Source organism: Marmota marmota, unplaced genomic scaffold (genome assembly GCF_001458135.2).
Source record: "Marmota marmota marmota unplaced genomic scaffold, marMar, whole genome shotgun sequence".
NCBI lineage: Eukaryota > Metazoa > Chordata > Mammalia > Rodentia > Sciuridae > Marmota > Marmota marmota.
This window is the reverse complement of record NW_026000021.1, coordinates 381,128-396,745: the sequence shown is the minus strand read 5'-3', so window position 1 is coordinate 396,745 and position 15,618 is coordinate 381,128. Positions and strand designations below refer to the sequence as shown.

Sequence of the window (15,618 nt, the reverse complement as noted above, 5' to 3'; positions counted from 1 at the left end):
TTTTGTTCTGGGGGGGGGGGGTAGGTTGCCAAGAGACCAAGAAAGAAACTCAGAGATGTGATTTGAGATACAGGATTTATTAAGAAATGCTTATGGGGGAGGTTCAGTGGCAAGCAGCTAGACGGATTCTTCTCCAGAAAGGCCTGTGGTGATAAGCTCAACAAGTGTACCTCTGCTTTGTCCCTGGGCAGTGCTTCTCTCTCCAAGGTGCTCTGATTTGTACCAGTTACCACAGGAGGGAAGGTATAGGTTTTATAGGTTTAGTTACAGAAGCAGAATCAGCTTAGCTTGCTTTGTCCAATTGTATGACCAGCATACCGAGGAGCAGCTGTCCTGGCATGTGTGAAAAAAAAAAAAAAAATGGGTTTCTACAGATAATGCTAACTTGCCCTGATTCCCAGCATACATCTCAGAGAGCCAAGTGTCCCTCAAGATAATATGTATCTGGACATCCTGGCCTAGACCCAATTTCATTGTTCCTTTTATTTCATTTGACTGGGTTTTAGGGAACAGAAGGGAGCATTCAGGGACATTGTATTTTATCAACCCCCTTTTCTTAAAAATGATACAAGGAGAAACAGAATTTCAAGTATTCTGATGTTTTTTTTCTATTTTGGACACCTCTGAAATGGATAAATTCCAATGAAAAAGAATCATGTTTTTCTTTCTGGTCTGATAATCTTTTAGTCAGTGGCTATTGCTCCATCAAATTCATTTTAATATGTTCTTTATTTAAATTTTCAGAATCAGAATAAAATATAAATAAGAATTTATTTCTGAAAGAAGGCAGGCTAAGTATGAGTTTCCTTCAATAATAATAGGTACAGTAAGGGATACTTATAGTTATCTCTAACAGACCATCTGTTCTTTTCTACCAGCTACACCATCCACAAAGTAATATAAAAAGATAGCTCTTTCTTCTACCATTAACTCCCACTCCATCTCACTTCAGGTATTCCAAAGACATTTAGAAAAACTTGGAACCAAATTGGTATGCAGAAGCATTACACTGCTAATGCAAAGAGAATATATGAAATCTGTCTTCTACTTTACTACAGAAGTAGAGAGAAAAAAGCAACTGGAGAGAATGAACATAATCTTACTTTTTTGTTTGTTTTTGTTTTTGCAGTTCTGGGGATTAAGTCCAAGGCCTTGTGCATGCTAGGCAGGCACTCTACCACTGAGCTGTCCCCAGCCCACCTTAAATTTTAATATTTCAGATTTTAAAACTTTGGATTAGTATTCTCATTTTTAGCTTCACAACAGTTCTGTGAAATAATCAAGGCAAATATCTTCTGTGTTTTCAGAATTTTAGATATCAAAGATCACATATTTCATAAACAATAGAGGAAGAATTTTGACCTTTTTTTTTCAATTCTAGGAATTGAACCCCCAGGCCTCATGCATGCCAAGCAAACTCTCTACCACTGAGCCACATCCCAAGCCCCAACTTTGACTTGTACTTAGAACAAATCAGTGACAACCTTGTTGGATTTTATGGAATTTGTGAATTTTTTTTTATGGAATTTGTGAATTAGTGAATTCTGAGTAGTTGTGCTTTCTTTTTTTTTTTTTTTTTTTTGTTTGGTACTGGGGATTGAATCCAGGGAGGCTTAGCCTCTGGGCCACATCCCCACCTCTTTTTATATTTTGTTTAGAGACAAAGTTTTGCTAGTTGCTAGGGCCTTACGAAGTTGCTGAGGTTGGCTTTGAACTCATGATCCTCCTGCCTCAGCCTCCCGAGCCCCTGGGATTACAGGCATGCAACACCTCACCCAGCCTTGCTGTCATTTCTTACTGCCTTTGTCACAGGAGTTTCCCTTTTTTGTTAAGATACTGCCCCATTTTTCCTTCTCTACTTCTATCTGTCATCCTTTATATTTGACTCTCATGTTTTTATTGCTCTGTTCCCAGAACACAATCTTCATAGTTCTGTTTCTATTTTTCTTATATCTTTTACCTTAATTACTGGCTTGTTTTCTCAATAAAGTGTGTACAAGTAATCTTCACTTTGCACAGTAGTGCAGGACAATGTGTGATGAAATCATGGAGTTAATCTTGATTAGTTGGAAAATTACAGTCGTCCCACAACTTTTATATTTTTTTGTCTAAATATTCAAATCTCTTCCTGTTTCTTACAAAAGTATAGATAAATGAGAAAATATTAAAACTAATAAATGATTTAGTATCCTGTGATTCAAAACATCAGAAATATTGAGATTTAAAATGTTTTCTTTATGAAAACATAGCACAATCTCATAAAGTACTTGCCTCCTTCTTGTTATAAAACTTTTTGTACAGAGTGAGCATTTCTTCTTGCCTTGATAATTATCTTTTTAGATTTCCTTTCAACATTTTATACTTTGAACTTGAGTGTTTTTATTCTCTTAACTTCATTTATGTTCAATTCAAATTTCATTTCCAGGATTAATCAAATTTCATTTCTTTGCTCATCTTTTTTGGTCAGTTCCCTCTTTAGATTATCCATTTTTGTATGGCTTGATCACTGAAAGGAAGAAGGAGCAAAACTACATGCTTTACTTTCTGTGCATGTAAAGAATGACAGATATGCATTGACAAATCATTCAGATTTTGAAAGAAGGGATGTGGCCAGGCACAGTGGCGCACACCTGTGATCCCAGTGGCTTGGGAGGCTGAGGCAAGAGGATTGTGAGTTCAAAGCCAGCCCCAGCAATTTAGCAAGGCCCTAAGCAACTTAGCTAGACTCCATCTCAAAGTAAAAAATTTTATAAGGGGATGGGGATTGGAGTTGTGCTTCTGCGATTAAGCACCCCAGGGCTTAATCCCTGGTACCAAAAAAAAATGATCTGATTGGTCACTCATCATAATATATGTCTTTATCTGTGTAGAGATTTTTGGACTGAGAACCTTACAGTGAAGTGTTTATTTATGCATTATCCACAATTAACACATGGTAACTAAAATTTAAACCATGTTGTTGGGGGACTGGTGTCGTTTAAACCATGGTAACTGTAATTTCTATGTATATAGACAGTATAAAGTTAGAGCTGCATGTGTATATGTACTTTTACACCTTTAGTTTTATCTGTATCTCTAGGCACATAATAGGTCATCAGGAAGGAAGAAGGGGAAGAAATAGTATCTCCATGAGAAAATTAGGTTTCTAAGCCGGATGTAGTGGCCCATGCCTGTAATCCCAGTGACTTGGGAGGCTGAGGCAGGAGGATCACAAGTTTCAGAACAGCCCAGGCAACTTTGTGAGACCCTCTCTAAAAATTTTAGAAAGCTGGAGGATGGGGGTAAAGTGCCCCTGAGTTCTATCCCCAGTATAATAAACAAAACAACAACAACAACAAAAAAAACCCTCTATGTTTCTACTTTTTAAAATTGATGAATGAGAGCTAGGATTGTGGCTCAGTGGTAGAGTGCTTGCCTAGCATGTGTGAGGCACTGGGTTTGATCCTCAGCACCACATAAAAATAAATACATAAAAATAAAGATATCATGGGCTGGGGTTGTGGCTTAGGGGTAGAGCACTTGCCTTGCATGTGTGAGGCACTGGTTCAATCCTCAGCACCACATATAAATAAATTAAATAAAGGTATTGTGTTCATATACAACTAAAAAATATTTTTAAAAATTAAGGTATCATGTCCATCTACAACTAAAGAAAATATTTTAAAAATTGATGGTTGAGGGCTGGGCTTGTGGCTTAGTGGCAGAGCACTGTGCTGCTTAGCATGTGTGAGGAACTGAGTTTGATTCTCAGCACCACATACAAATAAATAAAATAAACGTCCATTGACAACTAAAAAAAATTTTTTTTAAATGATGAATGAGTGCATAGATGCTTTTGGTTTTCCTGTTCTGAATTATATAAAAATAAAACCCAAAACTTCCAGAAAGTCACATGCAAATCTGAAACCTTACTTGCCTTATATTACAGGCTGACCTCTGTGTCCCTCGATTGAATGAAGGGGACCAAGTTGTACTAATTAATGGTCGGGACATTACAGAACATACCCATGATCAAGTTGTCCTATTTATTAAAGCTAGCTGTGAAAGACATTCTGGGGAACTCGTGCTTCTAGTTCGACCCAATGGTAAGTACTCTATGCAATACTGGCTATTTGTCATAATTCATTACTCTTTATTACTGGACATAACAGCCAGAGTGGGCTTTTAAAACATAAATCATGTCAGTTTCCTGCTCAAAGCACAATGGCCTCCATTCATACTTGGAGAAAAATCCAAATTCTTGGTTTCCTTACTTCTTTACTCATCTTGCTCATTCTCCTCAATTCTACTACACTCAGTGGCTTTCTTTTCTTTCTTTTTTCTTTTTTTTTCCTCCTACACTGGCTTTTTATTTCTTTCTTTTTTTAAATTTATTTATTTTAATTAGGTATATACGACAGCAGAATGCATTTTAATTTATTATACACGATTGCAGCACAACTTTACATTTCTGTGGTTATATACTATGTAGCAGCTTTCTGTTTCTTAAATATTCTGATCTATTTCAGGGTCTTCATGTTTGCTGTTCCCTCTGCCTGATAAACTATTTTTTTTCTTTTTTCTTTTATTTGTTCTTTTTAGATATATATGACATTAGAGTATATTTTGACACATACATACAGGGAGTTTAATTTATTCTAATTAGTAATCCCATTGTCGCAGTTGTACATGATGGAGTTTTACTGGTCACGTATTCATATGTGAACATAGGAAAGTTATGTCTAATTCATTCTGCCATCTTTTCTATTCCCATTCCCCCCCCTCCTTCATTCCCCTTTGTCTACTCCACTGAACTTCTCTTCTTCACTCCCCTGCTTATTGTGTCAGCATTCACATATCGGAGAGAACATTCAACCTTTGGTTTTTTGGGATTGTCTTTTTTCACTTAGCATAATAGTCTCCAGTTTCATCCATTCTGATAAACTATTCTTGATTTTTGTATGACTTTTGCCCTCAATTTATTCAGGTCTCTGCTAAAAGGTCATCTCAGAAAGGCTTTCTGTTTCTTAATCTATCATTAAAATAGCTTTTCACTTCCCCTAATTAGTTTAGTAGTAATATTAAGTACCCAGTAAATTCTCAGTAGATGCATGAATAAATTTTGAATTCTGTTCCACTCCTAGAAAATTCCATAATAATCTCTAGTTTAAACAATTTGTGTTTTTAAATCTTGTCTAACTTTTCAGTAGGTAATGTGCACTTGCCTAATCATGTCATCTACTTATCTGGACTTGTTAATTCATAACCACAGATTCCTAGGTTTGAAGAAATGTCAGACCTCATAAGTTCTAGCCCCTTTGCCAATTGCACAGGTCTCTTCTACAGCAGCCTCAAAAACATCCTATCAATGTAGAGTACTCAGTGGTTCCTGAAGCAGTATATTCCGCCTTTACATGTTTGAATTGTTAATTGAATTAAAGTTTATCTTCCTTCAATCCCTTCATTACTAATTCTATCATTTAATTCTGTCATGCAGAATAAGTTTTTAATCTCTCTTCCTTCAATTTTTTTGGCAAGAGCTAATTTTACCAGAAATACACTCCATGGTCAACAATTTAACAGTCACAGAGCCTTAAGCCATTGTTCATAGGGCATTGTTTTCAAGTTCCAAGAAAAAATTCCTATGTAATAGCATTGAACATATTCTTCTAATTTTGTTCTGAACCTATTGTCCAGCACACCCAACCCTACAAAATTTTGCCAATTTTTTTTTTTTTATTAAAAAACAAAACAGAGCTGGGGATGTGGCTCAAGCAGTAGCATGCTCGCCTGGCATGCGCGGGGCACTGGGTTCGATCCTCAGCACCACATAAAAATAAAGATGTTGTGTCCACCGAAAACTAAAAAATAAATTAAAAATTTTTTTAAAAACCTCTCAATCTCTCGGATAAAACCAGGCACCTTAGGGACTAGGGTTGTGACTCAGTGGTAGAACATCACCTAGCATGTGTGAGGCACTGGGTTCAATTCTCAGCACCATATAAAAATAAATAAATAAAGATATTGTGTACAACTACAACTTAAAAAAATTAAATAAGATTACGTTTTTTAAATAAGGCACTTTAATTTTGTCTTCTCTACTTTGACTTCTCTATTCATAGTCAGTTATAAGGACTTAAACAGATCATTCTATCTTGGTTTTTCAAAAAACTTGTTTATTTAGACCTGGCACTGAAGTGACTTATTCATTTCTAGGCATTTTCTGTCACTTAAAGCTTCCTAAGTTTTATACCAAGAATACTGTTCTTTGAATTTTACTTACTCTGTTTTTTCTTGATAATATCTCCTAAAGAACTTAAAAATAATGTGATTTTTAAACTTTCTATGTACATAGGCTCTTTTGTATGCTCTCATTTCATTCTCATGGCCATCCAGTGTGATAGTTGAAAATAATCCTCATTTTAAAATTGAATACACTTTGGTACAGGACATTCAGTTTTCTGTTCATGGATTCATGACTAGTGCAGAGCCAAAATACGAGCAAAAGACCATATGATGGCAAAGACATGGCCTTCTTAAAATTTCATATTGCCTGATTTACACTTTAATTTATGAGAGAAATCCACCTTTCTTGCAAAATGTTAGACTTTTTAAAAATATTTTTTAGTTATAGATGGATACAATATCTTTATTTTGTTTATTTTTATGTGGCGCTGAGGATCGAACTCAGTACCTCATATGTGCAAAGAAAGCACTCTGACACTGAGCCACAACCCCAGCCCAAAATGTTAAATCTTTCTAACATTGTTTTGTAGTCAAAATCTGGGCCAGGACCTCTATTCATTTTCACTGTGGGACCATCATGTCCATTTGAACTTAAAACAACTTATAATCAAAATTAAGTATGCTTACCAAGAATGTGCTTTTTATTTTCTGATCTTTTTCCCTCTAAGTCTTATTTCTTCTTAGGTAAACTAGTCTCTTTTTTTGTTGTTTTGTTTTGTTTTGTCTTTGTGTTCTTCATTTCAGAAATTTATTTTTATCAAAAAATGCATACATATCTGAGAAGGAACCAGGCCTCCAGATAAGAGTAGCAGAGGTCTCAGCCTTGACTCCATATTTTAGAAAGCTTTTCTCTGTCTTTTCTTTAGCCATGTTCCTTCCAATAGGGTCAGGATTTTGCAAGGCCAACAGGATATGTCAAGCCATCACCTCTAACTTATCTCTCCTTTCTTAAACACTCTTTTTACCCCTCAGTTATTTGTCCAAATAGCCCTGAAGCCACTTCTTAGGCCTTTGTAAGCATTTTCCACAGTCTCATTTCTCCCAACTGTGGATCTTGTGATATGTGTTCTCAAGGCAGCAAGGTAATTAAGAGGCAGTAAGTAGTTAGCAGACGAGTAGTGAAGACAGAGCACACATGTGGGCCAGGATGTTTACATGTGTGTTTATAGGTCCCCATGTTATGGAATGGGGCTAAGAAGGTGAAAAGAAATAGGGTATTCTATAGGCTTAGGGTCTAGGGACTGACTCTCCTCATACTATCATGACCATGAATCTGATTTAGAATTCTCTTTTTAAATCTGGCATCTCAGATTATTTTGTTGCTATGTCAAGGAAAGAAGATAGAGCATATATTGCTTATCATTTTGTCCAATATATTTGTAACTTACATTTAGACATTTGTCATATGAACTTCTATTTGTATTCTTGTCCTCAGTCCCCACAATTTAAGGATAGGTCTATTCATAGCTACATCTTAGCAGCATCATTTTTTCCTTAATGTTTCTTCAAGTTACAGACATTTTTAGGCTTCTGGCCAAAATCCTTTGTTTCCCCCACAGGTGCAGAAAAGCCCTTCAATTTCACAGCCACTCAGTTCCCACACCCTACATCAGATTAATATAATTAGTCAAAGTGAATTATTTTCTGACAAAAAACTAAAGAGCATATCTAATTCTTATAATGAATTACATTAAGATTTCTATGTGCATTTTTTGTTTTGTTTTAGCTGTGTATGATGTAGTGGAAGAAAAACTAGAAAATGAACCAGACTTCCAGTACATTCCTGAGAAAGCCCCACTAGATAGTGTCCATCAAGATGACCATTCCCTGCGGGAGTCAATGGTCCAGCTAGCTGAGGGGCTTATTACTGGAACGGTCCTGACACAATTTGATGTGAGTGATATCATTGTACAGAAAAAGTGTTTGCCCATATTTTCTAATTAGTTTCATGGTTTTTAACTGCCTAATCTACTTTCCATTATAATTTAGAAATAAAATGGTATCCTTAGAAATGTCTGATAATAAGAAGTTCCAAAATACAATTTTTTAAAAAATTGTTCCCATAATAATTGTTATGATTATATAAGTACAGGTTTGTTTTTAAAAAGAGGATAAAGGAATTTTATATTTATATCATCAGACTACATTTTTTTTCAATAATTAAGCGTCTGTTTTTATGAAAAGTAGAAGATGAAGATAAGCTATTACAGACTTTAAAATTATGAATTAAAGGAAAAATAACCTGCTTTGAAGTTTATACCTTGTTATATTTAATCTTTTTCTAACTTTGATCAGTGCAGTCTTTAAAACTCTTAAATAGTTTGCTGAATCAGAAGAACATGAATGCTTCTTCAGTACTTATAATCTGTATTTTGATTAGTAAGCATACAGAGGGTTTTAAAATGCTTTGCTAAGACTATGTGAACTTAATTTGCTTAATTTAGGAAAAGCAGGAGGTTTTTAATGTTTTTTAAAATGGCCATTATGAGTATTTGTTGCTCTGAAGAATAAGTTATGGGTTTGTAATAATAAAACATTAAAGACACATGTCGGTTTTTTCAGTCTTGGTTCATGTGCTGCAAACACCTCCAAATTAAATGAAAGTCAAGTGTCCTCTGCAGATGTGGTACTTAAAATTTTAGGTACTATTGCTGTATACAAAATTGTTTTCATCTTTTTTTTTTTTTAATATCATATATTTAATTCTTCTCAGAACTACATAATTCAGCTTTCAAATTCTGGTTCAATACTCTAATAGGCCTAGGTACATCATTGTGTAGATGAAGTATTCAAAGGAAAAAAACCTATTTCCTTAAAGTACAGAAACAATTCTACAAAATAAAACAAATTGTTGGACTGAAGATTTTTTTTTTTTTATAGCAACTGTATCGTAAAAAACCTGGAATGACAATGTCTTGTGCCAAATTACCTCAGAATATTTCCAAAAATAGATACAGAGACATTTCGCCTTGTGAGTATCTATAATCTTTCCTAAATTTGATCTTTTTAACATAACTTTATTAGAACATTGTTTCTAGACTGGGGATTTAGCTCAGTGGTAGAGCATGTGCAAGGCCCTGGGTTCAATTCCAGCACCAAAACAAACAACAGAACAAAAACATTTCTTTTGAATTTTTACAGATGATGCTACACGGGTCATTTTAAAAGGTAATGAAGACTACATCAATGCAAACTATATAAATGTAAGTTGTTTTTTTAAAAATTATGTCTTTGTATTTGAAATAATAGGGACCACTCTAAGCTTTGGGATAAGGAATCTAACTTAGATGGAATATTTAAACTTGCAAATATTAAAACAATATTATAAAAGTAATGTTGAATAGTTTGATGTTAGTATATTAGTATATACATTGAACATTGAAATACAATACTTCAGAGATAGATAACCTAAATATTAAAATTTTTTATGCTAAATGTAGCCTTTTAAATCATTGGAAATACAACAGTCTATCTGAAATTTGGTGAACTGTCTAGAATTTACAATTGTAAGAAAGATTCTTTGCCCCCCGTTGAAGAGAAAAAAAAGGATCACTCCGATTTTTTCTTAACTTTGTAATATAGAAATTTTCAAAGGTATAAAGTTAGAACAAAACATAAAATGTGGGACTGAGGATGTGTAGCTCAATGGTAGAGCACTTGCCTAACGTGTGAGGCCCTGGATTTAATTCCCCACACCATTAAAAAAAAGATAAAAGTAAAAATATACACATCTCTCAGCTTCAGCAGTTGTCAGTTCAGGGCCAATCTTGTTTCACCTATATCCCCACATTCAGATTGTTTGAGGTAAATCTGTATGTCATATCATTCTATGAATACCTATTCATCTCTTGATGCTGACATCTTTTGAAATACATCAAAATGTAAGTGTTAAAAACAGAACCATGAAAGTCCTTGAGAGAAATAATGAGAGAATTCTTTAATATTTCAGAAAGGGGGAGGTTTTATAAGCTTAGATACATGTCTAATCTATAAAAAAAATATTGATGAATTTGGCAGTGTAAAATTTGTAATGTTTGGTATGCTTAAAAAGTACTAAAATCTAGTTATGCCCTGAATTTTTAAAATGCTAGAAAAGGCTTATTTCTTAAATATAAAAGAGCTCTATAAACGATTAAGAAGAATAAAGACTTGAAGTGAGCCATGGTGGCACATGCCTGTCATCGCAACAACTCAGAAGGCTAAAGGCAAGAGGAACACATTCTTGAGGCTAGCCTAGACAATTTAGCAAGACCCTGTCTCAAAATAAAAAAGGGCCAAGAATATATAGCTCTGTGGTAAAGCACCCCTGGATTAAATTCTCAGTGACCTAAAAAATAAAGAAGAACTAGAGATGTAGTTAATGCTAAGGCACCACAGGGTTCAATCCCCAGTACCAAAAATAAATAAATACATATATACATACATAATACTTGGATGAGATTAATCAAATTATGTTATATGTATATATGAATATAGCACAATGAATCCCACTATTATGTATAAGTATAGTGCACTAATAAACAAAGATGTGCACTTAAAGATGGAAAAGAGAGAGAGAGAGAAAATGGGCCTGGCATGGTCGGATACACCTGTAATCCCAGTGGCTCAGAAGGTTGAGGCAGGAGGATCCCAAGTTCAAATCCAGCCTTAGAAAAATGATTATTCAATTAAAGTAGACATAGAACATAGAAAATTCAAAGAAAAGGAAATGCAGATGATGTTTTAAATTTCACGGCTATTTTCAAATACAAAAGTAGAATGGTATGAAGAGTCCTCTATGTTACCAGCTTCAAGAACTTTCAAAAGATGGCCAGTCTGATTTCATCTGAGCAGTACCCTCTAAAATTTTTAAGCCCACTTTGTCAATTCTGAGTATTTGAAATAGTTGAAGTTTTTGTGAATATTGAATTAGTGAATACTGAGTCATTGCTTCTAGAACAATTATTGAATTAGGATTCAAATATAAGCCAAATCACAAAATTTTCATCATAACTTTGTTGCCATTTAAGGTATTTTATTAAATATATAATTAATTCATTGACACTGAACCTATAGCCCATAGTACTGCTGTAACTCATGCCTGAAGAATACTAATCTAAATATTCTCCATTGGGCATAAAAAAAACATGCAAAAAAAGTGCAAAGCATTCTTAGGAACACTACATAGTAGTGTTCTGCATTTATAAACAGAGAAATCACGAACAGAAAGCACCTAATGAAAAATATGGCAGTGTATAGCATGCAGAATGATTACTTGTTTACAGATACGACGGCAGAAAGAGGAAGGCACTGAGTTGTTTTGTTTGATATCAGTTGGAAATATGCATATCTTGTGACTCAGATGTTTCACAACTCTGAACATGCTTACAGGTGACCAAGAAAGCACCTCAACTGTTCGGAAGTTACATATAAATTTCAGCAAGAAGTCAAATTTACAAATACAGAATCTGTGACTCAGGATTGGCTGCTTTAATGTGTACTTCTGACAAGGATTGTTTTATTTTAGCAAAACCACAATACCATTGTAACACTTAGAAACTGAGTTAAACAAATAGTATATTCAGCTTAATTTTTTAAAAAGTAAAAGTACAAATGGAAACTGTAGGGAAGCTGGGTGTGGTGATGCACACCTGTAATCCCAGCAACCCAAGAGTAAAGCAGGTAGATCACAAGTTTAAGCCCAGCCTCAGCAACCAAGCAAGGCCCTAAGCAACTTAGTGAAAACTGACTCAAAATAAAAAATAAAAAGACTAGGGTTGTGGCTCAGTGATTAAGCGCTACTGGGTTCAATCTCTAGTGCCAAAGAAAAGAAGAAAAAAGAAACTGCAAGGAATTCCTGGGTTTGTTTGTTTGTTTGTTTTGTTTTGTTTTATTGTTTTTTTACCTATGAGACTGAAAAATCAAAAAGTTTGATGATATCATATAGATGTAGAATAATATTATACTGCCATTTTTAAATAGCTTTACAGAACAAAAAGGAAGATGGCTTAACATTGGTGTGTTGTGTGCAGAATATATCTGAAAGTGTAGATCACAAATAAGAAAAAAAGGGCTGGGGGTATAACTCAGTAGTAGAGCACTTGCCTAGCATGTGTGAGGCACTGGGTTGAAATCTCAACATTTCATATAAATAAATAAATAAATACAGGCCCATTGACAACTAAAAAAAAGAAATGAGAAAAAAAATTACCCTCCTGGATTGCCCTATTAGAATGTTGCATCCTAAAGGCTGGGATGGAAGGCAGACTTCTTTTTCTATTCACCCTTTGGTATGCTTTGAATTTCAATTTGGTATGCACATATATCACCTTTATTTTTTTCCAACCTCAAATGTAGTATGATTCATTTTCTCAAATATTTGACTCATTCTGAAAATTTTTGAATACCTTTTAATACCCTTTAAGTTGTTATATATGTAAAATCCAAGCTATAACAAATGGCAGGGCTTTTCTTCCTCACAAGATTACAAATACGCTGTTTACAGGTAAATCTTTTTTAATTATTCACTAACTCTCTGCATTTGAAACAAGGTTCTCTCTCAAGCTACTTTTACAACCATGCTAGTGTTTTGGGAGATATTTATATTTAAATCCTGCTTTCCATTAATTAAAAGGTAAATATGTATAACTATTGGATATTGCTAAGAAATTTCTTCCACGGATACTGATAAAGATTGTTTTACTGCTGGGCACAGTGGCACACAACTAAAATCCCAAGGACTTGGGAGACTGAGACAGGAGGATTGCAAGTTCGAGGCCAGCCTCAGCAATTTAGCAAGGCCCTCTGCAACTTAGGGAGACCCTGTCTTAAAATAAAAAATTTTAAAAAGGTATGCAGGGGGATAGAGTTGTGGTTCAGTGGTAGAGTGCTTGCCCAGCATGCGTGAGGCACTGGGTTCAATCCCTGGTGCCACATAAAAATAAACAAATAAAATAAAGGTATTGTGTTGATCTACAACTAAAAAAATATTTTAAAGGGGGTGGGGGAGCATGAGGATGTAGTTCATCAGTAAAATCCCCTGGGTTAAATCCTCAATACCGAAAATAAAATTAAAAAAAAAAAAAAAAAGATTGTTGTACTGATTGAGCATAATTAATTTCAATAAATTGCAATCTCACAATTAATTAGTGAATCATTTTTATATTGCCAATCATAATAAAAAGTTGTAATACCAAAGTTTTATTTTAATGTTCTTTTCTTTTTAGATGGAAATTCCTTCTTCAAGCATTATCAATCAGTACATTGCTTGTCAAGGGCCGTTACCACACACTTGTGCAGATTTTTGGCAAATGACTTGGGAACAAGGCTCCTCCATGGTTGTAATGTTGACCACACAAGTTGAACGTGGCAGAGTAAGTTATAGTTTAATCTTGCACATTGTGCGGGCTTGTTTCAAATTACACTGAATAATAAAAATATTTTCATTGAGTTAATCTTTTGTAACCTTTAATCTTTTTTTATGATTTCATGATTTGAATCATTACAATTATGTGCTTAAAATTACGATTGACTCTACTGTGACATAAGTGTTAGCTATTATTATTACCATTGTTATTATTTAAAAGGATTAATGTTTATGTAAGGAGTTTGTATATAAATATATAAAGAACTCCTATAACTTAACAATAAAATGACTATCTAGTTTTTTAAATGGGCAAAGCATCTGAATAGACAGTTACCCAAAGAAAATATTCCAGTGGCTAGTAAGCACATAAAAAAATACTTGATCACAGAGCTGGGGATATAGCTCAATTGGTGGAGTGTTTGCCTCACATGCACATGCACAGGCCCTGAATTCAATCCCCAGCACCACACACACACAAAAAAAAAACTTGACCACATTAGTCATCAGGGAAGTGCAAATCAAATTAATAATGAGACCCCACTTCGTCATCAGTACATGAGTGAAATTAAAAAGACAGGTAACAATAAGTGTTGCTAATGATATAGAGAAAACAGAGTTTTCATACACTGCCTGTGGATTTGTAAAATGGTACAGTCACCTTAGAAAAGTCTGGTACTTCCTCAGAAAGTTAAACATGGCTTTACTACAACTCATCAACTTCATTCCTAGATGTACCAAAAGAATTGAAAACATGAACATGCAAAAATTTTGTTCACAAGCATTTGTAACAGTATTACTCAAAATAGCCAAAACATAGAAAGACTCACATGTGCCAAGAAACAGTAATATATTCGTATTGTTGGATACTTGGCAATAAAAAAAAAAATGAGTACTTATATATACTTGCTACAACATGGATGAACCTAGAAAACATTTTGCCAAGTGAAAGAAGAGTTTTCCTCTTCTTTTTTTCTTTTTTTTTCCTTTTTGGCCACATATTATATGATTATTTTTATATGGAATAGAGTAGGGACAGAAAGTAGATTAGTCATTGTCTAAATTCAGGTTGGGGAAAGGAAAATAGGTTCAGGTAGGATGCACAGTGACTACCAACAAGTATAAGGATTTTTTGGGGTGTCATGAAGATGTTCTGAAAGTGAATGTGTTCATGGTTACACACGTGTGGATATACTGAAACCAGCCATGGTAGCATATGCCTATAAGCTCAGCAATTCTAGAGCCTAAGCAAAGAAGATCCCAGTTAGAGTCCAGGCTCAGCAATTTAGCAAGATCCTGTCTCAAAATAAAAAGAGCTGAGGATGGAGCTCAGTGGTAAAGTGCCCCTCAGTTCAATCCCCAGTAACCTCTCAAAAAATAAAGTATACTTTTAATGGGTAAGCTATATGGTCATTAAAGCTAATTTTAAAATCTTAACACTGGGTCTGGAAGTATATAGCTCAAAAGCTCTGGATTTAATCCCCAGCACCAAAAAATGAAAATCTTTAAAAATTAATCAGATTATTTAGAGTCTCAAAATATGGCCAAATAGATTAATTATTGTTACAAGGGGTGAAAAATGACATAATGTTAATAGTTGATAGTTTTTTGTTTTTGTTTTTGTTTTTTGGTACCAGGGATTAAATTGAGGGGCTCTTGACCACTGAACCACATTCCTACCCCTATTTTGTATTTTATTTAGAGTCAGGTCTCATTGTGTTGCTTAGTGCCTCACTTTTGCTGAGGCTGGCTTTGAACTCATGATCCTCCTGCCTCAGCCTCCTGAACCACTGGGATTACAGGCATGTGCCACCACGCCCTGCTAATAGTTGGTGGATCTTGAAAAAGAGTTAGTTAAATTATTATGAGAGTTCATTAAATTATTCTTGCACCCTTTTCTTAAGTCGGAAAGTTTTTTGGTTTTTTGGTATGGGGGATTGAATCCAGGGGCACTTAACCACTGAGCTACATCCCCAGCCCTTTTTATTTTATTTTATTTTTTTATTTTTAAAGAGAGAGAGAGAGAGAGTTTTTTTTAATATTTTTTTTTT

General features: G+C 34.4%; 1 protein-coding gene across 1 annotated transcript in view; it reads left to right on the top strand.

Moving 5' to 3' along the window:
- Ptpn4 (protein tyrosine phosphatase non-receptor type 4) overlaps window positions 1-15,618 on the top strand; it is a 126,363-nt gene that overhangs the window by 101,341 nt on the left and 9,404 nt on the right. Inside the window, exons 18-22 of the mRNA XM_048810443.1 lie at window positions 3,929-4,085; window positions 7,952-8,118; window positions 9,106-9,196; window positions 9,367-9,428; window positions 13,431-13,619. Of these exons, the coding sequence (XP_048666400.1) occupies window positions 3,929-4,085; window positions 7,952-8,118; window positions 9,106-9,196; window positions 9,367-9,428; window positions 13,431-13,619 (666 nt within the window). The remainder of the gene's footprint in view (window positions 1-3,928; window positions 4,086-7,951; window positions 8,119-9,105; window positions 9,197-9,366; window positions 9,429-13,430; window positions 13,620-15,618) is intronic.